At 44.3% G+C, this 24,233-nt stretch overlaps 2 protein-coding genes and 1 non-coding gene across 4 annotated transcripts; 2 read left to right on the top strand and 1 right to left on the bottom strand.

The window, feature by feature from the left end:
- Nucleotides 1-257: 257 nt before the first annotated feature.
- Nucleotides 258-4,287, top strand: rex1bd (required for excision 1-B domain containing). The gene is made up of 5 exons (XM_035412110.1): nucleotides 258-659; nucleotides 1,150-1,238; nucleotides 1,332-1,536; nucleotides 2,989-3,077; nucleotides 3,699-4,287. Exons 1-5 carry the CDS (start codon nucleotides 597-599, stop codon nucleotides 3,763-3,765), a joined length of 513 nt encoding a protein of 170 aa, XP_035268001.1. The 5' UTR covers nucleotides 258-596; the 3' UTR covers nucleotides 3,766-4,287.
- crlf1b (cytokine receptor-like factor 1b) lies at nucleotides 3,980-20,381 on the bottom strand. Of its 2 annotated transcripts, none has more exons than XM_035412109.1 (8): nucleotides 19,784-20,381; nucleotides 16,803-17,081; nucleotides 14,534-14,663; nucleotides 13,859-14,028; nucleotides 10,023-10,180; nucleotides 8,505-8,673; nucleotides 6,275-6,460; nucleotides 3,980-5,394 (listed from the first exon to the last, which is right to left on the bottom strand). In XM_035412109.1, the coding sequence occupies exons 1-8, from the start codon at nucleotides 19,839-19,841 to the stop codon at nucleotides 5,378-5,380; spliced, it is 1,167 nt and encodes a 388-aa protein (XP_035268000.1). In that variant the 5' UTR covers nucleotides 19,842-20,381; the 3' UTR covers nucleotides 3,980-5,377. The 2 variants fall into 2 exon arrangements, with proteins under 2 accessions (XP_035268000.1, XP_035267999.1); XM_035412108.1 differs by having other exon boundaries at nucleotides 6,279-6,460.
- trnas-cga lies at nucleotides 10,979-11,060 on the top strand. Its single transcript has one exon. It is a non-coding gene; the product is annotated as a tRNA-Ser (tRNA).
- Nucleotides 20,382-24,233: the final 3,852 nt, after the last annotated feature.

The raw sequence follows: 24,233 nt of genomic DNA, 5'->3' as shown, positions 1-24,233 counted from the left end.
TCTAGTGAGATTTACAAAGAGAAAACTCTGGAGTGCTCATATTATTCTACAACAGACATTTAATTTTAAGATTACAATGTAACATAAATATACATATGTATAATGATATTATATGTAGTACGTAGTATGTAATTTCGGACACAGTCTCAGTGATCTGAAACCTTAAAGTATTATGAAACTCATCGCATCTTTTCTGTCTTTTTCAAAATGAACCGCCTGTGCCACAGCACTTATGTCCGGGCGGTCACAACTACAATTAGCATTTGGGGAAGCTGAAAACCATTTTAATGTCAGCCGTTTAGGAAGTAAGATATTTATTCAACATAAAATATACACAAACAGTTCTAAATAGATAGTTGTCAAGTATCTATATTGTTTAAATTCAGGTAAAATATGGTTTAGTTTCTCATCGGAAATGATTTTGTGTCGGATATCCACAGGAAGTTTAGCGTGTTAGCTAGTTGGCTAGCTCATGCCAGCCATAGCTTCAGGGTTTTGGTTATTTTACACTGCCACTGATAACATTTAGGCAAGAAGTTATAACGCAGGTAGTTCTACCAGTTGAGGTTAGCTAATAATTGAAAATAGTCATTTGGATGAAAAAAAAATTGTATATAGTTATAGCTGGCTTACTGGATTTTGTGGAACACACTGTCATGGTAAGTTTCTCTGTTAAAGGTCTAACATTAACTAGCTATATCGTCTATCTGGCTTGACAGTCATGTGCAACTGTAAAAACTGCTACAAGCTAACGTTATATTGCAATTTATACAGATCGCTAGTTCTTCAGCTGCTAAGTTGCCATGTATGTGGGTTTGGAGCAAACTAGCCATGCACGTTTCTTTTGTGGGGTTGGAGTAAAACGTTTTCAAATCTTAATTCAAATGAAGCCACTACCACTGTCGATATTAAAGTCAGACACTAATTCCAAAGAAAAGGCTAATAGTGTATAGCTAGAAGGCTAATTCTAAATACTCGTGATCGTGTAAACATCAGCTCGCCACGTTGTGCATTACTGAAGTAATAGCTTACCAAATGCAAAATGGCGTGACACATTGTGTAATTGAACATTCCAGCGTGTATTATTGTAACGATATAAACTAAATAAACTTCGATTGAATGTTTTGTGTCTCTACATTTTATTTGCAGTCACCGAACGTTTCAGAATTCAAAACGTTGGTCCAAAGGTTCTATGCGCTTCAGACGGAACGGATAGAAGCGTACAAACTCTTTGAGGAGTAAGTCCAAGTATGATCAGTTGCAGTGTTTTAAAATGTAGGATACCGTGAACCGTTATTTTAAATTTCAAACTGCGGTCTTTTCTGTTGTAGGGGACATGAGGCGTACCTGAGAACGGCGCCCCACTACGACTTTGAACATTACAGACAGCTGGTCCACGAGATAACACAGGCGTTCAGTGGGATTTCAAAAGAGGTGCTGGAGATCAAGGAACGACTGCACCAGGAGTTTGACCGTCCGGATCTATCCGAGCACATCGAGAAGCTGCAGAGCAAAGAGAAACAGAAGCTGGAGCTGGTAGGCTGACCCTGACTTACCTCTGTTTTCCTCATCCTGAAAATATAGCTCTGAATGGGCAGCTTTAGTAAGGGTGTTGTGTCCGTTGCAGTAAAAGGAGGACTTCTAAAGGCAGCTCTGTATCTTGATTGTGTAAGCTTTGTGGTTTCTTTGATTTTTATTTATTTCATTTCATTGGAAGTGAACCAAATGCTGCATTAAACAGAAATGAGTCACAGGTCAAATTGTCGTCCAGTGAACCAATGAGTCAAACACTCTTGCCTTCCAGAACATGGAAATCCTATAGTTGGTGCGTTGTGTGTCTTTTTGAACTTGAGTTTTAATTCTGGCCTTGTGGTAATAAGGGACGGGAACAGCTCTTCTTCTGCCGCAATGCTGTATTCAGTAGACAAATTTACCTAAGTGCACCCTCAGCAGAAGTGAGAAGTTAAAATTGGCCTCATGCCCCTCCTCAGTCTAAGCCGGCTGTTGTGATCAGCAAGGTTTGCCTGTAAGACCTACACAGACATGGATCCTTTTTGAATGATTTTATTTTGTAGCGTAACCTGGCCACAAATTGAATGCTCATCAGCTTGCTTGATTTTGGTCCTGTACACCCTGTCAGTCTGTCCTTCCACCACAAGGGGTCAGGATTGTACTTTGTCTACACTATTAATGTATTTTGGATAACTGAACAGAGGAAAATAAGTAAATGGATGCTTGGCATGTCAGATCACTGTAATTATTGCCACTTTATAATGAAAGTTCAGTTCTTTGTCAATATTAGGACAGTAAAACAGCATACACTATATGACCAAAAGTAACTGAACACCCTTTGGTCTGGGGCTGTTTTTCATGGTTTGGGCCAACCACCTTAGTTCCAGTGAAGGCTAATCTTAATGCTACATCATACAATCACGCACACAGCAAGGTCTATATAGAAATGCTTTTGTCGAGAACGGTGTGGTAGAACTTCACTGGCCTGCACAGAGCCCAGACCTGAACCCCACCCAACACCTCTGGGATCAATTGGAAAGCCAATTGCGAGCCAGTCATAATCGCCCAATTAGTGCCCAACCTCACTAATGCTCTTCTGGCTGAATGGAAGCGAATCCCTGCAGAAATCTAGTATAAAGCCTTCCCCAAAGGGTGGAGGTTGTTATAGCAGCAAAGAGTGGACCAACTCCATATTTTTGCCCATAGATTGGGTTGGATGTCTGGCGTCCACATACTTTTGGCCATGTAGTGTATTTTGATGCACAGTAATGGTGACGCAAACTCGGTCTGAAGTCACGGGGTAAAGTTCTAACGGGTTCTTTTAGTGAGAAGAGTTATGAGATGATCTTGGGGAGGAGTTGACGTGTCTGTCTGGAACCTGCAGCCATCTTGTGTTTGGCTCAACGACCGGTCCGAAATTTGAAGCAGGACCTGATTACACGGCGTTTGATCAATGAATGAATTTGGTTTCTGCAGACGGCGAAACTGCAGCTGGCGAAGCAGAACGCTCAGGATCACCCAGAAGACGAGGGCTGCCAGGAGAAGATTCTAGAAATCAGACAGGAGTAAGAGCAGATGTCACCCTCCTTTTCTTCTTTTGATGGAGTCAGCAGAACATGACCCGATTTTTTTTATTTTATTTTACTCCATTCATAGATCCGTACGTCAGATAACAGCCCTCTATAATTTTCTTGATCTGAAATGTTTGCAGAGAATCCCAAGTCAACACCCATGACAGTGTGTTCAGTTTTACGCCATATGCCTGCAGTGCTCCCTGACTTTTTGGTCAGTGCGGATACTGTAGGAAGGCTAAAAATACAACCGTAGCTGATGAGTGCCATCTTCATGCATTCATCCTTGGATTGGCTAGCCCACTACGTCACAGGGTTTAATCAATAGTGTTGTCCACCACATATCTATACGGGCGAAGTCCTGCAGGCCTTCGTAAAAAGTTCTGAAACGCACAGAACTCAGTCATGGGAATTTCATTAATTGCATGCTTGAACGTGGTTATTTTTTTGTCTAATAGGCCCACGGCTGGTTGCCGCTGCCGTTTGTTGTCGGCTCTTGTTTAAAAGCGCGCGTCGCCGTCGTTGCCCGTGTGAACGAGGGATGACGCGCCGCGATCGATACCTTCGCTGACACTCGTTTTCTGTTCCTCTCCCTTTTTTTTTTTTGTTACCCAGCATAATAAAGAACAAAGAGGCCCTGAGCGAGATCCTGCAGGACTTCAAGTACGACTCCGAGGACTGACTGACGGGTGCTCTTTTGGGGGGGGGGGGGGGGCAGCCGTTCGTTCCGACAGAGATCGATGGACTCCTTCGCTTGCGACTTCCCTCTCTCTCTTTTTTCTCCCCCGTTTTTATTTGTCTAAGTTATTGATTCTCATCTGGCTTGAATCTCTTTAATGCCACCCGCCCCGGCTGCAGCAGTTTTGTGCCGCATCTTAAAGGTCACTTCGCTGAGATTGTCTGAGCCTCTGGCACAGAGCCCTCTTCTTCCTGACACACTGCCACGGCGAGCGCGGCTTCAGGTGCTGACGGGGGCTCGTCGGTCAACTGCGTCAGTAACCCGACTTCAGCCCTCTCAAAAAGCGCAGAGCAGGCAGTGTTAACTCCTTGCTTTTTATTGTTCTACAAGCAACTGTTGCTCAATTGACGTTATTATCGCTGATGTCGATGCTGACCTACACATAACTTAAGGAAGAGAATCACGACTTTAGATTATTAAATATGCTGATACAATTCAGTACAAAAATAAAGGCAATACAAAAAAAGAAATGTCTTCATATGTACAGTCATTCACACACACACACAGTCAAATACAGCTCAGCATTGGGGTGGGGAACGAGCCAACACCCTGGCCCACAACAACACGGGAAACGGTTCAAACGTCACAAAGTCAGCAGCTCCACGATGGGCCTGTGTCATGCTTCTTCACTTCAGGGTTCTGTATTCTGAACTTGGGAGACAGGGGGCGGGGCTCTGAATCCCACTTGGAACTACAGTACCCAGCAACACCCTTGCCACAATAAGATGTAATAAGGTGCCACCCCCCTGTCAGGTGACCTACCTTTCACCACAGCCCAGTATGACCCAGTGGCTACAGCACTTCGGTATATGCATCGTTCAGTTTGCATAATAAGAAATTAATTCAGATGAACCTGGCACAGAGATTTCATTTTTTCGGTTCGATAACCCATTCGAAATTGCTGACACCTTTTCCCTCTCACCTCAGCTACACACTCTTTTGCGTGAAGGTGTTAAAAGGGGAAGTGGTCTCCGCCATCTTGTAGCGCTGAGGAGGTTCTGGGCCCACGCCTCCTCATGCCAGTAACATTCCTGTCAAATCCACACCAGTCCACCGGCTGCGCAGCCAGGTTCTGCTGCGCAGCTGCCTGCTCTCGTTACCATGGAGACAGAACCATAAATAAACCTAGTCATGCTACATTCAGAATAAACGTTTTTCCCCCCTTTTCCTCAGTGCTCTGGATTTGGAGCATCATTCTTACTTTTTTTTTTTAAAGAAAAAGAAATGCGACCCAAATAGATCCAGTTGTGGCCGTTTTGGTCCTGTTGGGTCCTGTTTGTAGTTCTGATGGTGTGATGTGCGTTTCTGTGCAGAGATGGGGCTCAGTCTGGGTCCAGCGTTCCCCCCCTGTATCGTTTTTGAATGTTCCACATAATTTCCTGCAGGAGACGAGTCTTTGTTGTTCGCGATCCAGCAGGTCCGCGGGATTTCGAGCCTGTTTTTTCCTGGCTGCACTCTGTCCCAGTTTCTCCGCTGAAAATGTTTTTTCCTTTGTTCTCAGTTTTTGTTTATAATATATATATATTTTTTACAGGAGCTGATTATACGCTATGATTTATCGCCTTGTAGAATCTGAAAGAAAAAGGAATAAATGTTTAATGAACTGTAAGTTTTCCTTCATAGAGAGAAACACATATTTATTTTAAAAAGAAAAGGATAATCGCGACAAAATGGTTACGGTTTAGCACCGTGTAATCCGTCAGAAAAGGCTTCCCACCTAACAGCGCGGGTAAAGCGAATTTCGACTTTTAGCAGCGCTCTCTCCCGGTAGCGCAACCGTCAGTGATATGGTTCAGAGGGCGAGCAGAGGATGTGGGTTCCCAGCGAGCTCTGCGCACAAGATCCAGCCCTTCTGTCTGCCATTTGGGCTGCGTTATAACATGAAACGAGCAGCCCGCGTCACGGCGAAGCAGAACACAAAAGGAATACATTAAACCGGTCGTTAATTACATTTATATGCTTATTTCCCTTTGTTGTGGTAATTGACGGAAGATCGCAAATCTCGGTGCCATTGAAAAATGCAATAAAAAAAAAAACGCCAGCGCGCGACTTTGAAAAACGGCCGAAATGAACTTTAACTGTGTTCCGGGGTAATAAAGTCAAAACCACTTGAATACCTGAACGCGACTTTTTCGTTTCATGCCAAGGCAAATAAAAACAGCGCGGCTAGTTTAGCATGCCTCCCGAAAACAGGCATGTCCTTTTCCACATCATGGCCGCGTTAACTTCAGTCTGCGCGAGGAGGCCCTTTGCAAATGGCGGGGTCAGAGACTCCGGGTGCACGTCGAGTTCACAACCCACAAAAAGCGGAGTGCGTGCGCCCAAAGAAAAAAAAGGAAAAAAAAAACGAGGTAAAATGGGCCTGTGGGTCTAAATTTGGAGCTGGGTTAGAGGTTGGGGGGGTGGGGTGGATGAGGGAGGAGGGGTGGAATAGAGACAAAATTCTCCTTACCTACCTGGTTGCGCGTTTTGTGGGACTTCTGAAGCCAGACCCTCCACTGGTCGTACAGCTTTATGCTCATCCCGCTGCAGCCGTAGGCGTGCTTCCGCACCCAGCCGAAAAACTGCTTCAGCTCCCGCCTCAGCGTCGAGTTCTGCTCGCTGGACTTGGGGTCACAGGTCCCGCTCAGCAGCCTCTCTGGTGGGGGTGGGGGGGGGGGGGGACAGCGTTCCCAGGGTTAGACTTCCTACCACCATCGAGTTTAATACCTCAGCGTTTAACCTGCTCAACCAATTTCATTATCTACTCTTATAGATGATTTTATACCAAATTTGCACCAGGCCAACCAGTGGAGGATGGGCTCCCTCTCTGTAGCTGGATTCCTCTCAAGATTTCTTCCCATTGGGGAGTTTTTATCGCCGCCGTTTGAGTGTTTTTCTCCCCACTGGGGAGCTTTTACCTCGCTCACTAGCTTTTTGTGGGTTCAGGCCTGGTCTCTGCCCAATTCTTCTGTAAAGCGCCTGGTCTTCTGTTCCTCCGTAGAGCGTCTTTGGGACAGCTCTCAGTGGAAAATGGCGCTATACAGAACCCATTTAAACGGAACAGACCAGGCCGCACTGGCACACAGGCACGGGGCCACAGAGCAGGGAACCGTGACCAGAGAGGGTCACGGGGGCCAAAAGCTTGCATGCGGCTCTCTCTCTTTCTCTCTCTCTCTCTCTCTCTCTCCTCTCTCTCTCTCTCTCTCTCTCTCTCTCTCTCTCTCTCACCTCTCTCCTCTCTCTCGGGGCCCCCCAGCAAAACCACAGCAACCTGAATAACTTCAGCGGGAACCCAGTGAGGAAAAAAATATGCAGGCAATATAGAGTATCTTTCCCATCAGAACACGGCTATCTATTCTATCTCCTTCACCAAAGGGGGAGTCGGTGTACTGCAGGGCCTGACGCAAGCAAGGCTGCCCGCAGAACAGCAGTTTGTCAAGCAGCCTCCCCCCCCTGCCCCCCACCCCCCACCCCCCCCCCTCCCCCCCATCAACGAGTAAACAACATGTAACCCAGTATGGGGTGTGGGACTCCTGGGTCTGTTTCCACTCTGTTTCGCATGTCCTCTGGTGACAGCCACAACGTGAATGTAGTCAGTCAGCAGCGTTTCTCTTTATTAATCTTTGAAGATTTGAGGGGGGGGGGGGGGGGGGGAGGAACCAATCAGATGTCCCCCGTAGCCTTTTCGCCATTATGTCGAAGACCTTTGTAATTCATTAATGAAAGATCGCAATCACATTTTTTCTCTTTTTTTTTTTTTTTTTTTGATGTTTTGTTTGCTTATTTTTTCGGGGTCAAATGCGGATTAAGTTTTATGTTTACAGGATGCTGTGGCTAAGTCAAAAACATATTGCCATTTTTGCTTTCAACCAAGTAGAAATTGTATGTTAGTTGCATTAAAAATAATTAAGAGTAGATTACAAGATCCAAATAATGCTTTCGCTTGCAGGAACACAGAGAAACTGGCTCGATGTAAAACAGAATGGAGGCTTGTTTGGTTCATGCAAGCTTTCATCTTCATGTTATACAAATATTGTATTTATGGTTCTCTTAAAATTCTGTCCATGTCATCCACAATATTCCCGCACACTAGCCAGTTTTCCTAGAGCTTTTGGCCAATGCTCCTGAAGGAAGCAGACCTGGATCAAGTACACATCATGAAATACTTTAACTCTTGATAAGTGCAAACTGACTCCAGCCGAACCCTGAGAATTTTCAACAAAACATCTTAATAATCAAATAAAATCAATCACCTGACAGAGAAATTTTTGTTTTCAATAATGATAATAATAATAATACTAAACAAATATTTTATAAATATGGTTAAAGTATTCCAAATATGTATTTGACCCATGTTTGGAAGGAAACGCTGTAAATGGCCAACAGATTAACAAACCAGCAGCCCCTCGGATCAAATCGAAATGTACAGTAAGTGCAAGTATGTATTCCAGTTTGATGTAGTCTAGACCAGAGTCACCGGTTCCCCTTCCCAAAATCTAGACCTCCCCACCCCCCACCCCACCCCCGGCCCGGCAGAATAACAAACCAGCAGACCCTTGGATCAAATCAAAATGTACGGTAAGCGCAGGTGTGTATTCCAGTTCGATGTAGTCTAGACCATAGTCACCGGTTCCCCTTCCCAAAATGTACACCCCCCCCCCCCCGCCCCCCGCCCCCCGCCCCCCTGCCCCGGCACTTACCGCTGTGGGGAGTGGAGGCCGCCGTGGGGTTGCTCCAGTCGCTCCAGATCCCGGCCTTCCTGGAGCCGTAGATGCCCACCGGGTTGCAGCGCACCTGGACGAAGTACACGGTGCCCGACCTCAGGCCCGCCAGCCGGCAGGACGTCTGGTTGCCCACGTCGTCCACCACCTGACAGGGATTAAAAAAACAAAAAAAAACAAGCCGGTGTATACCTCGGTGTGTGCCTCCTGCGATTGGTTGCGGTACGTCACACACGCCGATACTAAGGCCGCTCGTTCAGAAGCCTCTTATTAAGGCTACTCATTTAAGATAAGATAAGATATATACTTTTATTGAACCCCGTGGGGTAATTTGTCCTCTGCATTTGACCCATCCTAGTTGTTTAAGAGCAGTGGGCAGCCACAGTGCAGCGCCCAGGGACCGACTCCCAGTTTTCACGCCAGTGCCTTGGTCAAGGGCAACTCCCAAATAAATACTTGACCATAAAAAGAAAGACACAAAAAATAAATAAATAAATAAAACTGCGTCAGAGTCACACTTGTACATCTCATGCAAATACATATGAAAAAAACTACCTTCTGACTGAAATATGAATACCAGACACACACATGTACACATACACGCAGCTTTTTGGCAACACGATCAACATCACTCAGCGAGTCCATCTCATAATATACAAATAAAAATAAACAGCAGCACACCCCCGTTGTGGCTGTGCTTAAACACAGCACACGAGAATTTATTGCCACAGGTGGCAGACTGCCAGGATATGCTACTGGCAATTATCAATCTGCTGCATTTTAATACTTCGCTACGTTTCGGCAATTTTGTGCTTTTGTTGAAGCGTACGGCGTTTAAGAGGGAAATTGCCACAGAGATCTAAAAATAACACTGGGTCAGCTACGTCTGTTCGCAGTCAGAGGTGCACTTGCCTAAATAAGTTGTGAGTGTGTCAAGATAGTATACAATATCAAGATAATATACAATGTACAATAAGAAAATTGAAAGTCGGGGATCTGCAGAAGTGCTTTCAACCTTTAACAGCATGTAAAGACATAAAGTATTAGAAAATATATATTTGCTAAATTCTAATCTTGCTAAGGTCTAATCTTGTAGCTTTCAACTGATTTTACTTCCCATTTCTATGTCCAGTGCCATACCTTGCTTTGAAATGTCACATTAAAAAGACTCTTATTAATTGCCAAAATCAATGGAAACCAAAGGAACCTCATACATTTCTGTAGCTGCCTGCATTTCTCCAGTATTGTTACTGAATCAGCTGCTGACAGCTACAGAAGCAATGGATGGAAACTTGTTTTCTATTTAAACTAATATTACATTACATTACATTTATTTAGCAGAAGCTTTTATCCAAAGCGACACACAAAAGTGCATATCAAGGTCACTGGAACAACTACATGTGGTTAAATTAGCACACAGCCACTGCTTACGGCTGCTTTGAAGTCATCACGTAGCTGTTTTGGTAGCCGGCTGCTAGCAGTGCTAGCAGTAAGTACCTTCCAGTCCGTGCTGTCCTCGAGCCGGTAGCGAATCTGGTACTTGGTCTGGAAGAGGACGTCCTTGAGGGCCGAGGAGGTGCCCCAGCGCACGCTGAGCTGGTCCTCCAGGTCCCCCACGCGACTCACGAGCACGTCGGCGGGGGGGTCCGTGGTCACTGAATATACAGAGAGACAGACAGACAGACAGGCAGGCAGGCAGGCAGACAGACAGGCAGACAGGCAGGCAGGCAGGCAGGCAGGCAGACATACAGACAGGTAGACAGACAGACAGGCAGACACAGAACAGAGCTGGGGTCAATTCAATATCACTGCAAGAAATTCTCTAATTCAGTTCATTTGTAATTATAATAATAATAATAATAACAATAATAATGTCTATGATGTTCTATGAGTGGGGTTTTCATTTAATACATTGAATTTCAGTTCATTTCCGTAACTGAAATGGAACTGACCCAAACCTGTGTGAGAGTGCACACAGCAGCACTCCATGCACACCACACTTTATAACGGCGCCAGAACTGACTGGACTGGAATGGAATCTGACTCATTTTGACGGACGCCGTTGTGAAAATGGCAGCCCAGATTAAACACGCCTGCTTGTACTCGCTGGTAGCAGGCTAGCCTCACTGAGTGTGCTGCTGGACTCTGCTGGTCTGTTTGCTGTGGAAGCAAATACAATCTTTCCTCGGGTGTATCTACTGATCACGAGCGCTGATCTGCTGCTCAGGTGCTAAAGCCTGGAGTCGCAGCCACCTCACCAGGTTGGTTTATAAATGTTTGGCACGTCCATCTGAACACTTGGGTTTCCCTGGGTTTTAACTGTACAAGGTCACAAGACAACACACAGTAATCAAGTTCGTTCAGTTATGTGGTTTATCATATATTAATTTGAAATCACACAATTCAACTAAATTAACTTTAATTCCGTTAATTAACTGAAAAATCTGTGTGGTGCTGCGATGGCCGAGAGGTTAAGGCGTTGGACTCGAAATCCAATGGGGTTTCCCCGCGCAGGTTCGAACCCTGCTCGCAGCGTAGCAGTTTTAGCCTTTGCAAGATTTCATCCTGTGTGTTCTGAGAGGATTGTGCCCACGACTTTCTGCATGTAAAACAATTACGCTATAAACACTACACTATATAGAAGTGCTGATGGCTGAACGTTTAAAGTGCGCAAACCCTGAACTCAACAGGCCCAACTTTAATGTGGGGCGAAATAGCTCAGGAGGTAAGACCGATTGTCTGGCAGTCGGAGGGTTGCAGGTTCAAACCCCGCCCTGGGCATGTCGAAGTGTCCTTGAGCAAGACACCTGACCCCTAACTCCTAACTGCTCTGGCGAATGAGAGGTGTCAATTGTAAAGTGCTTTGGATAAAAGCGCTATATAAATGCAGTCCATTTACCATTTACCAAATCCCCATAGAATAAATGGGCATTTTTTTCCGATTCACGTCCTGAATTGACAACATGGAACTAGATTGGGCAGCAGGGCGGGATAATGATTAGGGAACAGGGCTTATGACACAAAAGGTCTCAGGTTTCATTTTGAGGCAGAGCACTGACATTGTAGTGTTCAGAAAGGCACTTTGAAAAGTTTTTTTGGAGTCAAACCCCTTTGAAGAGTCAGTTTTCTGGAACGCTTTTACAAAGTTCCAAGTCAGTGTTCTGGAACTCTATTACAATTACAATCACCAGTAGGGATTGTTACATCAGCATGAGAATGTTAAGTTAAGCACATTCCAATGAACATATCTGTGATCTTACTCCTTAAAGGGATAACTTTAATAGCAGAATATCTAGCCGTATAAATGGATGGTACGTACGGAAATAACCTGTGTAAGTCCCGCTGGATATGAGCATCTGCTAAATACTGAAAATGCGATTGAACCCCACCCCTGGTGACTAATCCTAAATATGAGACTGCGTTACCAGCATAAATTCTCCCTTATAATAGTCTCTGTTCTACGCCGTGTTAATCCTGTCTAGCTTCTGTCACATTTCATTAGAAAGCTGATGAAAGTCAGAGAGCGTGTCGAGGGACGCGTCAACTTGATTTCCCGTAATACGCTCTACGCCGCGTTCTTGTTAAAACATCCCATTCTCAGGCTGAAACACGCAGGCACACTTTCCGTGACCTCCTCAATCTGCTCCAGGGAGCCTGTCCAGCTTTAAAGAACCAGCACCCCCCTCCCCCCACCCCCCCACTACCCCGGTAAAAGCAGCACTGGCTGCTATTTCTAGACACATCACCATCAACATCCTTAAATAATATATGATGACGAATTTTGAGCCCGGCCTGCTGTCCAGGGTTCAGATTGGAGCACTGCCTCTCCTTCGGCTGCACGAGCACCAGAGAGAGAGAGAGAGAGAGAGAGAGAGACGGACTGACGGAGCGATTTTCCTTTCGCCTCAGTGACTCTTCCCTCCTTTTCTCATTTCACAGTGTATACACCTCCTTTCCCTCTTAACGGACTTTCATCTCTCCCTCCCTAATGCTGTTTATCGGTCCCATAAGGGTAATTAGATCAGCTTCTAAATACTGCCACCATCCTGCCCCTCCTCTTCCAAAAACATTTTTCTTTTTCTATTTTTTTTTTTTTTACGAAGAATGTACTCTTGTGTCCAACTTTGGCATGGAAAAAAAAAAACTTGTTCTTGTTTTCCCTTTCCAAAAGAAAAAAAAAGAGAGGTTTCAGGAAGAAGCGAAGTGGTGTTGGTGGAGCCAGTGATGAGACGCATTAAAAATTTAAACACTGCCCACTTGTGAACTCCTGTGTCGAAATCCATCGCTTACTCAGTGCCCAGTTTTCATTCCAGGCCTAAGCTAAGAACGTTGCACGCAATTGGCTATTATCGGTTCGACCCCCCCGGGGGACAACCAATCAGGAGTGAAAAATCCCAAAAAAATTAATTCTGCTTATTTTTTCCGTTACTCAGAGGGTGAGGAAATCGAAGCGTCTGATGCGTCACACGTCTGGCATCGCACCTTCCGTTGTCTCTACCACCTCTGCCTTCCTGCCTACCTGCCACCTCCGCACAAGGTGCGGCTGACCTGATTGCAAAGGCCAATACGTCAAATCCTTCTCTCTCTCTCTCTCTCTCTTTCTCTCTGCCTGCTCCAGGACACTCCCAAGCATCAGCATTTTGTCTCATATTTCTGTAATTCCAAAGTAAATTTCGAAATCCCAATAATGTCCTGGGTATATTTTACCAAGGCTAACAGTTTCACAGGACCTAAATAATTAAACAGAACACAAGGGTTAAAAAAAACCTTTTTAACAAGGGTTAAAAAAAAAAGAACAGATTTTCTTTGGTGCTGGTGCTTTCGTGTTGATGAGTCGTTTTTAAATCACGTTAATTGCGTATCAAAAAACTGCATAAAATATATGTAATACTACACGGCAGAGACCTGAAAGTACCTGACGCTTTTCATTTATCGAGAAATTTATAGCTCTTCAACTCACCTGACCTTCTCAGACAAAAAATGCTTAACCACCTTTTGCTAGCTTAAGGGGTTTCACCTTATCAGGATCTTTAGAGAGCTCATAAAATTCTCCTCTCATTCTTACAGAACGAGCGCGCGTTCTGTGAGAAAGAGACAGAGAGAGGGAAAGAGAGAACAGAGAACAGAGAGAGAGACGGAGAGAGAGAGAGAGAGGAAGTTGTTAACGAAGAGAAGAAGGATCGTTTCATCGGAGGAAACGGTGCCGTAAATTACACTGCAAGGAGCTGCGGCGGCCATGTCAGGTACACCATCTCGCCAGGTGAGAAGGGGGGTGGGGGGGGTGGGGAAGCCGCGAAAAAAGGTAGCAACAGAGCCGGCTTCACCTCACTTACACACATCCAGGACGTCCAGCGTGATGACGTCGGAGGTGGAGGACCCCAGCTGATTGGCCGCCTCCACCCAGATCTCGTAGGGCGTGAAGAGGGCCAGGTCGCGGGGGATGTAGCAGGTGTAGGGCTGGCCCATGCTGTAGTCCTCACACTCCCTCTCTCGCCCGTACCACCTGTGCAGCGCACGACACAACGAGCAGAAATCAAGGCCTTCGTCCAAATTCTCCCTCGCGGACCCAACAGCTGCCGCCCGCCACCTAGTCTACCAGCTCCAGATGCTCTCCACTCCACAGAGTTGTCAGAAGCAACTGAACCCCGGGTTATATTTAAAAATGCACATCCCTTAAATTTGCATGGACCGATGTGACATCAGAGTCTCAACCTGGTCAGGCTCATAACTGAATGACAACTGCTGTAGCAATCACACAGTGTAACTATTTGACCTTAACACTTCTGCACAGCACAAGCATCTAACTTAACTTCTGAGGTGACAGCTAGTGGGGTTTTCATTACAACTGCTCTATACTACACGATTAATGAATGTAAGTTAAAAAAAATGTAGAGTGCTGTATAGGTGTATGTGCTCCTGCTGAAATTAAGCTAAGGGCTGGAGGATTAACTACGCGGGTCAAGTCTCCAAATCGTCTGGAGGAGATGGAGGAGACATGCAGGACTCACTTCAGTTTGTATTTTAAGGTGTACTTGGTCCTAATGAAGGTCTCTCCCTGGCCCCCCGGGGACCACTGGCAGGTGAGGTCTTTGCCGTTTCTGGACCAACAGGACAGGTTGGCCGGCTTCTCTGGAGGCACTGAAACCAGCAAAGGGGCAGGGTGTGGGGGGGTACCCAAAAAGACAAGGCTTTCATTTATTACTACGCATTGCCAAAGTAATCCATTTACAAACATTTACGAACCACGACAGAAACCATATGACCACATTAGACACTCCTAGCCCCACACCCCCCCACCCCCACCCCAACCGCTCCCCCCCCCCCTTCCCCAAATTTACACTGAGGATAATGTTTTGACCCTAAACTCTAAAAACCACTGCCGTGAGTTTTCAGCTGTCATCCTCATTTTACTTCTGGAGGTTTTCCAAGATTCCTTCCATTGAAGACAGATGTACAAAAAAAAAAAAAAAAAAAAGAGAGAGAGAGAGAGAGAAGCTAACCATGGGTGTCAGTTTGCTGATTGCACCCTACTGTAATGCACGGAAGTGATGCTTCAGAGACCGTGCTGTTTCAAAAGAGCCGCTGATTTGATTCCTACATCCCATCTACGGAGAATGGAGTCATCTCGTAACTCTGCGTTTGGTGTTTGCAAAAAAAAAAAAAAAAAAAAAAAAATCTTTCCCGCGTGTCTTTGCTTTTCATGTAACTGCCACTCACAGGACGCGAGGTTTTAATGGCACCTGCCGTGCATTTTCCCTCTTCCCCTACAGTCGCCACCCTCCACTGTTCGTGACTGAGTCCATAACGGACCACACAGCAGTCGGGAGCGGAGGGGCATCGCAGATAACGATCTCGGAGCATTTACGCAATCCCCAGTTCACCTTGAAAGTATTAAATACGACAGAGCTTCTTTAAAGGAGACTACGTTTTTATTTATTTTTTTTTGCCTTCTTTCCTGAAATATCGCCGGAGCGCTTTCTGAATCCCATTAACGTGGTTGATTAACAGCCTCGTTGGGGGTGGGATTGGGGGGGGGGTGGGGTCTGTCTTGGGGCCAGTCTTAACAGCACTGATGCAACGCGACAAACAAATCTCTCTTCTGACTTCCAAGCGGTGACGCGCCAAAAAAACGTGCAGAAGTCTCGTGTTCAAATCTGACGGAGGCGGACGAGGACCTGAAGGACCTCACCGCCACGACCAACACCGACTAAAAAAAGGCTGATAATAAATCACGCTCTTAAAAGTGCTTTTCAGAAACCTAAAGGCACTGTTCTGAGTACCACATTCGGCTACAGACAGTTAGCAGACACACTTATTCCGAGCAACTTTCTCTAATTTTTGCATTTTGACGTAAAACCTTCTCGTACAGCTAGATACGGACAGAAGCAACTTAAGGTTAAGTACCTTACTCAAGTGTCCCACTGCAATGCCCAACCAGACCAGTTCTCCAACCACTATACTACACTGCCAACCAGAGTAACCTCCAAATAAAACGTATGAGCATAAGCTAGTTGAACAACACGTGACAGGGGCGAGGCCAGCGATTCGTAAGAGGAGGCACAGTTATGTCACGGTCCACGTGAGTCACCAAACAATTACTCAAAGCATACCCATAAGAGGTAAAAAAATTTTTTTTAATTTTTGAGTCACCAAACGATTACTCAAAACATACCCATAAGAGGTTAATTTTTATTTATTTTTTTGAGTCACCAAACGATTACTCAAAGCTTACCCATAAGAGGTTAATTTTTTTGGCTGGACCGCAACAGCGGGGCCAGCCCTACAAACGCGAATGTCTGTGAGTGACTGACTGACTGAGTGGTGAAGTTACACCATTGGTCGGCCGAGTTATGAAGTTACACCATCGGTCGGCCGGATCACATGTGTTAGGTCCAGCCATACACTAGGTTTTAACCTGGTCTTGTTTTATTTTGAAGAGCGGGCTTCGGGGTTTTTTTAAAAAAAATTTTCCCGCCCGGCAACTTACTGCCATACACTAGGTTTTAACTTGGTCTTGTTTTTTAATTTGAAGAGTGGGCTTCAGATTTTTTCAGGATTTTTTTTCCCACCCTGCGACTTACTGCCATACACTAGGTTTTAACCCGGTCTTGTTTTTTATTTTGAAGAGTGGGCTTCAGATTTTTTCAGGATTTTTTTTCCCCCCGCCCTGCGACTTACTGCCATACACTAAGGTTTTAACCCGGTCTTGTTTTTTATTTTGAAGAGCGAGCTTCAGATTATTTCAAGATTTTTTTTTTTTCCCGCCCTGCGACTTACTGCCGACGTAGAGGCAGGAGCCCGCCAGCACGTGGCCGGCGCTGTTGTGGCACACCAGGTTGTCGCCGGACGGCTGGCGCGAGCCGTTGAGCGGCGCCAGGGTGACGCTGAGCGCGGTGGGGCCCAGGACGCTGTAGGCGCTGCTGGGAAGCCGCCTCCCGTTCAGCGTCCAGTACAGCGTGCTGGCGTGGACCCCCAGCTCGGCGCTGACGGAGCAGGTGGCCGTCAGGCTGGAGCCGATGGGCCGAGACGGGTCCTGGGGGAAGATGGCCGCCACCTCTGGAGGGTAGAGAAAAAAAAAAAAAAAGCAGAGAGATGGGGGGGGGGGGCCTCAGCGATATTTACGACCCTCAGCGAGCGAATGGAAGGCGGATTTACGGTTTTGCCGGTTAAAAAAAAAAAAAAAAAAAAACAGTTGGGAGATCGCTCTAAAAAGGTCGCGTGAGGTTGTTTGTCAAATTCATAAACGCTTTACCATACCGTGATCTTTACTCATCTCTTGTCTGGCATATGATTAATGTTAATGTGAAATAACCCCCCCACCCTTCAGAAAAAACATTACTCTTGTAATGTGTTACCACTTTGTTCCCTCAGAAAGACTTAAGGGTTAATGTGAGGAAGTTTATTAAGTTTGCTCTTAGTGGGTGGGTGGACAAGCTATCTAGCATATGTGCCAATATGCAGCATTTAGCTCCAATAGGCCTCTGGAGGTCAGAGCTTGTGAAATACTATATATATATATATATATATATATATATATATATATATGTATGTGTGTGTGTGTGTGTGCGTGTGTGAATTTTATTAATTTTTTTTTTCATGACACAACTATACAAATATTAAACAAGTTAACACCTAGGCAAAAATATTGCCCAAATATTTGGACCAACAGCTGTAAAGATACTGAAGTCAATGCTGCAAATAATTTGCAGTCCTGAGCCATTTGTAAAACAAGCCACTTATGGGGGGGAAATCTAGCAAAAGTAAAAAAAAGAATGACCGTCATTAGAACACAGCGGTCACAACCAGGGGCTATTTTGAGAGCGATTGTAACACATAAGCAAGGCTTTTTTAATGTAAACGTTTTAATGAAACAAGCAATTTAGCTGAGGCCCGTGGAAAGGAAATGTTTTAATTTTTTGGATCTTGCGGAACCTTGGTGAAGCAGGTACTACAATGGCAGGAGGAAAGTTCTTTGTTTTGTTTTTTTTTTCTTCTTCTTCTTTTTTAAAACGATCGCTGAACGTGAGAAATGTAAGGCTTTGACGGTTGGGATAAACATAAATTGTAAGTTAATACGCACTGTCTTTACAATATCACATGCGGTGACTTATTACAGGTTAAACATATAATGTAGGCTACATTAATATGAACCGCGAAAATAGGTTCCAAATGACTGGAAAGTGAAAAATGCTCAGTCTTAAATCAATTCTAGCACAGTTTGAGTGGCTCCAATAAGGACCACGTCCAAGCTATTAGGATTTATGATCGCACTCCATTGCAGCTGATCTTACTCTGAACATTTTGCGGTGAAGTAGTCCTGTGAAGAAAATGAAGTGAAAGTTTGAATTGTCTGTCTACAGAGACTGATGAAAGACGCTAATCTCTGTGTTTGCTCAACTCTGTTTATCCTGCGCTCTCTTCCACCTCGGGATAAAAGGCTACCTAAATTTTCTTTGTAGGGGGAACAAAAAGATCGTCACTCCCCAGTTTGAATTCAGAGCCCCTTAGCACTTTTTTAAACACGAATGTAGCAAATAGGCCGGAAGAAAAAACAAATAAAGGAAAACTTACTTAAGCCTTAAAATGGGGACGTGTTATAACCCACTTGTTGTTCCAGTAATAACGGTCGAAATTACAAAATGTGGTAAAATACGCTGCTAATGACATCTGAGCGCGTGCACAAAATACTTTTCTTTAAAATGACTAAAATACTTGGTGCGCTAAAATATAATCAAATAACACTTTTTTCTGAAAGTAAAGTTGTGAATAGACCAAATCTTAAATAAGGACATAATTTGAAATACACCTCAAGCAAAAGAACACTCCAATAAATAAAATAACAGCCAATAAACACATCATATTTACATATACACCACAACGGTGTGACAGTACAACGTGGTATTTGTGCTGAAATAAATGTAAGCTAGTTGCGTAGGGACAGGGTGCATTGTGTTTTGATTTATATGTCTTTATCTGTGCCAACTCTTCCGCAATTTATCTTCAGTATTTTATTTACAAGACATATTTGAGGTACACTGATTTGCTTTTCATTTGTTTCTTTGAAGATATACAATTGCAATGCCATGTACGGTTACAGATGTCAACTATTCTCTGACATTATGAAAACCATCAATACAATATCTGTTTACGAGCCTTCTGTATTAAAACAATGTATCCATCTTGTTGAATTCATCCCTATTTGCACAATGATTGATGATGCCAAATCACAGTTGAATTACATGACATTGTGGCAGTCCAAACATATTTATAAGAACCTGGCTATATTTTAAGCTGTTAATTGTTCCAAGCAGCTAATTAAAATGTTCAAACAGTAGTTCACGGTCCGCTTGACGTCGGAACCATCAAGTTGTTTTATACTCTTATTTGAATTAATGTGTAGCTCATGAAAATTTAATGAGACCACAACCGTATTTACTTAATTATGTCTCAGAAATAGTGTCAATATTCAAGTTCAGCGTTGCTGCATTATACAGTAGTGTAGGATATACCCGTGACATAGTAGCCCATACCGCACCATCTGAAGTTTACTATGATACTTTTCGCATTGTCGTTAGTTAACTAGAAAGGTTTTCGTTGACTTTTCTGTATAAGCGATGCTCCCTTTTGTACAATCTATCGATGCTTAACTCGAGAAAAAAAAAAGACTAAACAGACAGACACACGGCAAAGTCAGTAGTACTCCATGTAGCCATGTCGGCTACAATCAATATCACGCATTAATATTTCTCCGTACTTACGTGTCGAAGAAGACAGCGCACGAGGAACAAACATCACGAGAAAAAACAAGGTGATCATATTTCAAGGAACTTTAAAACTGTTTTCGCTGTCTTCTTTTCTCTTACTTGCTCGCTCCCTGACTTGAGAATTTCACGCACGCTTGCAGGAAAAAAAAACTCTTCAGCCCAGCACCGCTGGTGCGACAGCCTCTTCTGAAAGTGAACTGTCCGGCCGCTCGAGTGAGTATTTATTGAGCTAGGCTAAGTCTCTCCCACCTCAAATCATCTCTGCCTCGCGAACGTATTAGTAAGTTTGCTGTTATCTAGCTTTAGTCTACTAATGGTTTGCTTTAGTGCACGCCTCAACAGCTAAAACATACAAGTTGATACTTTTCAAGCCCCTCCCTAGCTTCCCACACGGCCACAAGTCATTTTTTTGCTTTTTCTTTTCATTTGGTCTAATTCTTCGTTCCTCCCTTCTTCTCCGTCTAGGGATGAATTTAGGACTCATTGATTTATGCATTTTTCCGTAATCCGGTAATATTTTCAACGCAGCCTGGTGGGCGCGTGAGTCATTAGATTTCACGAAAGTGTGCGGCGCGGCGAGTTTGACAGGCACAGCGCGAGCTCTTTGATACGAAATAAAATTGCGTAATCCTCCTTTTCTTTTTCTTTGCACGAAAAAAATCTTTAGCCCGAGGCAACGCGGAGACATTGAAGGCTATACGGTTTTATTACATCTCTGGTTCACTGGCATTGAGCGTATAATTCAAATCTAAACGAGCATTGCAAAATTCAAATATGAATTTCATCCGTAAGTTGCGTGCAAGCTATGAACAGCACCCAAACTTGTCCTCTGAGAAACATGCGAATAAATCGTAGCGTGTTAATGAGTTTATGTGAATGTATGTTCATCATGTTTCTAGAAAAAGTTCAATAAACAATGTAAATTAATCCTGGCTCCCGACCGCTACGATTTCAGTTTGTCGTAGGCCTGCATTGGAAATGGAAAATAATTAAATAAAATAGTTTGCAAAAGAATGCAAATCAGTTTCATCCTCCTATGTTTTTCAGCACACTAATTATTTAAATTGAAACCTTGAACAGCTAACAGACAGATTAATTTAATTGTTATAAGAAAATAAAACTGCAACTATATTTCAGCTCAAAATGTATAATGCACTGGACAATTTTCCACACTTAACCATTTTCTTACTCAGAAATGTACATTTAAAAACTTGACAAATTTTACAGTATTAAACAAAGACTCTGGAATAAAGATCCATTCAGCTCAACCCAAAGGTCGATTATCACCTGCACAGCACAGTCCAGTGTTATTTCAACTTTAACGGTGTTGATTCAACTCTTAAAACATAACACTTGGTCCCACATTCTAGAGTGGGACTAAATGTCGTCTGTTTATTTAAATTTTTATTTAGCCTCTATTAACCAGGAAAACCTCCACTGGGATCAAAATCTATTTTTTTTTTTTCAAAGGAGGGGACCTGTTAAAAGTCGAATTAACACCGTACATTTTACTGTGGGGGGCAGGGTGACATGTACAGCTGCAGTAAGCCTGTGTAGACATGAGCAAGTTCCACGCGGGGAACTGTGACATTATGCGGGATGACTCAGAGTTTCATGCGCTGTAATCACTAGGGGCAGTAAACGTAAAAGTTAAGTGAAGGTCTCTTAATCAGGTTCAGAGCTCTCCGGTTCTGCTCTCGTGTGTGACAAAAGGCTTCTGGCTGGAAACGGATTTTGAGTGACTAATGTTTTACTAACAGTGTGGGCCCTCTCGGTCTGCAGTTTGGCCAGTTAGTCACTGTGGTCCAGTTGTGAGTGCGGAGGATGTGTATATTTATATAATGGCCATTATGGTCATTTGGTCTCCGACCGGACCGGACGACAATGACGGGCCTTGTCGGACAGTGGACGACATTGTTGCCGACCCGGAGGCCATTACCGTCCGTCTTGTCTTGTGATGAGTGGGCAAGTGGGATGATTCAGATTCCCGCCCGATTGTCTTCGACCGGACGCGAAAGTCTCCGTCGTCTGAGTCGACATTTTTCGCCTTTAAGAATCTGCCAGATCACCGAGTGACATCATTGCACCGTTGCCCCGGCCGACTGCACTTGCAACCCCTTTGGCCCCCCGATTCTATGTAGGAGCTTGCGGTTTGCAATGAATTACCGTCGCGGAAGTTCCGTCAGCCGAGAAGGCAAAGAATAGAATTTCAGCATTCGAAAAAATGACAGTTAAAATAATCAACACGATCAAACAATATTTGTGATTGAGCTTTGTTTCTCCGTCACTCACTCTGGGAACCTCTCAATGCATCATCATGACCGTTATTTGTGCCATGCTAAGTGGTCTATAACTTACATTTCCAAACGTGCATCACATGTTTCTATGAAAGGGATGATTGACTCGTCTTTGCTTCGAGCTACTCTCTAAGGCTCCTTTTTAAGTGTTTTACTGACTGAAGCACCTGAAATTATAGGTTTTCCCCATTCAGAGTTCTTTCGAAGAAAGCAGGAGGGGTAATGAATCGGTGCATGTTTAAGGAAGATTTCAGGATGTTTATTTTCAATGTCTACGTAGTGTCATGTATAAACAGTGTAAACACTTCATTCATGGTGGTATCAAAGGCAGGAAGCATTGGGGGATATTTGTAGAACTGGTTAACACTGCAACAGTGTTGCAGTCATTATGGCACTAATATGATGTTTATTTTGTTTGAGTTTTTAATCACCAATTTTCCTTTTCTCCCAAACCTGCATGCTATGAAGTACAATCAAAAATGTCATATGACATTACAGGCATTTAGCAGATGCTCTTATCCAGAGTGACTTTTTAAAATATTTATATAGCAGGATGTATACTGGAGCAATGCAATACAAAGGAATTAAGTAGCTTTCCCAAGGGTACAACGGCAGTGTGTCCAACCCAGGAATTGAACCTGTGACCCTCAGGTCCAAGTGCAGTGCCCTACCCATTATTACTACACTGCCACCCACAGTCCGAACACCTCTGAGAGGGTACTGGATTTAACACTTAAAACTATATCGTGCTTTTTCTAAGCCCATCCCATAGATGCAACATCCTCTGATACATTCGGGAGCACGCTGAGTCACAGGTGAGCACACCTGTCCTCAAAGGCATGCTTAGACACCTGCCACATGTTTCTTTGTGAAGTACAGCCCACTCGCCAGAGCTTGTGTAGCCCTTCTGCTACGGACAGGCCGAACTGCTTGCACAGCTGGGCGGTGGCAGAACACAGTTGACCAGATGTGGAAAAATCTGGGTTCTGTAGCAACGTCAGAACTGGAGGTAGAGTGGTCAGTTGGTAGGGACGGAGTGTGGCACAGTGGGTAAGGAACTGCGCTTGTAACCGAAAGGTCGCAGGTTCAATTCCCGGGTAAGGACACTGCCGTTGTACCCTTGAGCAAGGTACTTAACCTGCATTGCTTCAGTATATATATCCAGCTGTATAAATGGATACAATGTAAAGTGCTATGTAAAAAAAGTTGTGTAAGTCGCTCTGGATAAGAGCGTCTGCTAAATGCCTGTAATGTAATGTAATGTAATGTAATGGTAGCTTCAGAGTTGCTAGTTTGATCCCCAGCCAGCCCCCCAGGCAAAAAGTGTTGAAGTTTCCTTGAGTGAAGACGCCTAACCCCTAATTGCTCCCGATGAGCAGGTTGGTGGCTTGGATAGCGACCTTTTGCTACTGGTGTGTTAATGAGAGACATTGATTGTGAAGCACTTTGTGCAGCCGTAGTTGCTTGAGAGAGCGTTATATAAATGCAGTCCACTTGAAAATCCTCCCCAGTGTTTTGTTCCAATCACCTGGATTTGCTAATTAGAACAATTCCTCAGCCAGGTGGTGAAACTAATTAGGGAAATTTTTCTGTTCTGGCATGACAGTGCCCCCAGGCACACGCCAAGGTCCACATAGAAATGGTTTTGTCAAGATTGGTGTGGAAGAACTTGTTTGGCCTGCAGAGAGCCCTGACCTCAACCCCATCAAACAACTTTGGAATCAGCTGAAAAGCCAACTGCAAGCCATGCCTAATCACCCAGCCAGTGCCCAACCTCACTGATGCTCTTCTGGCTGAATGGAACCAAATCCCTGCAGCAATGGCCCAACATCTAGTACAACACCTTCCCAGAAGAGTGGAGGTTATAATGGCGGCAAAGGGTGCGCCAACCCCATAATAATGCCAATAATTTTGGATAAGCTGTTGGATGCCAGCTGTCCACATACATTTTGCCATGCGGTGTCGACATGTCTGTAGTTGCTTATGGTAGGTAAGACATTCAGCCATTTGTGCAGGAAAGTGCCAAAGCGAGCAATGCATTAACCTCGTGGGCCTGGGACTCTCTGCCCAGGACTGGCGTCTGTCAGGAGTGGGATGAAACCTATGTGTAGTCATGCAGGGACAGCCATTACATTACATTACATTAC

The sequence above is a fragment of the Anguilla anguilla genome, chromosome 4 (genome assembly GCF_013347855.1).
Source record: "Anguilla anguilla isolate fAngAng1 chromosome 4, fAngAng1.pri, whole genome shotgun sequence".
NCBI classification, from domain to species: domain Eukaryota; kingdom Metazoa; phylum Chordata; class Actinopteri; order Anguilliformes; family Anguillidae; genus Anguilla; species Anguilla anguilla.
The sequence above is the reverse complement of the archived record's forward strand: the minus strand, read 5'-3'. Positions and strand labels throughout refer to the sequence as shown.

Bases quoted from the DNA above. Each gene is read 5' to 3' on its own strand.
- rex1bd (XM_035412110.1), top strand. From the start codon at position 597: ATGAAAAAAAAATTGTATATAGTTATAGCTGGCTTACTGGATTTTGTG. The intron at 1,239-1,331 runs GTAAGTCCAAGT...TTTCTGTTGTAG, and splicing joins GCGTACAAACTCTTTGAGGA to GGGACATGAGGCGTACCTGA. The intron at 3,078-3,698 runs GTAAGAGCAGAT...TTTGTTACCCAG, and splicing joins ATTCTAGAAATCAGACAGGA to CATAATAAAGAACAAAGAGG.
- crlf1b (XM_035412108.1), bottom strand. From the start codon at position 19,841: ATGATCACCTTGTTTTTTCTCGTGATGTTTGTTCCTCGTGCGCTGTCT. The intron at 10,181-13,858 runs GTAAGTGAGGTG...CTGTATATTCAG, and splicing joins GCTGGACGTCCTGGATGTGT to TGACCACGGACCCCCCCGCC. The intron at 5,395-6,278 runs GTAGGTAAGGAG...TTTTTCTTTCAG, and splicing joins CCCACAAAACGCGCAACCAG to ATTCTACAAGGCGATAAATC.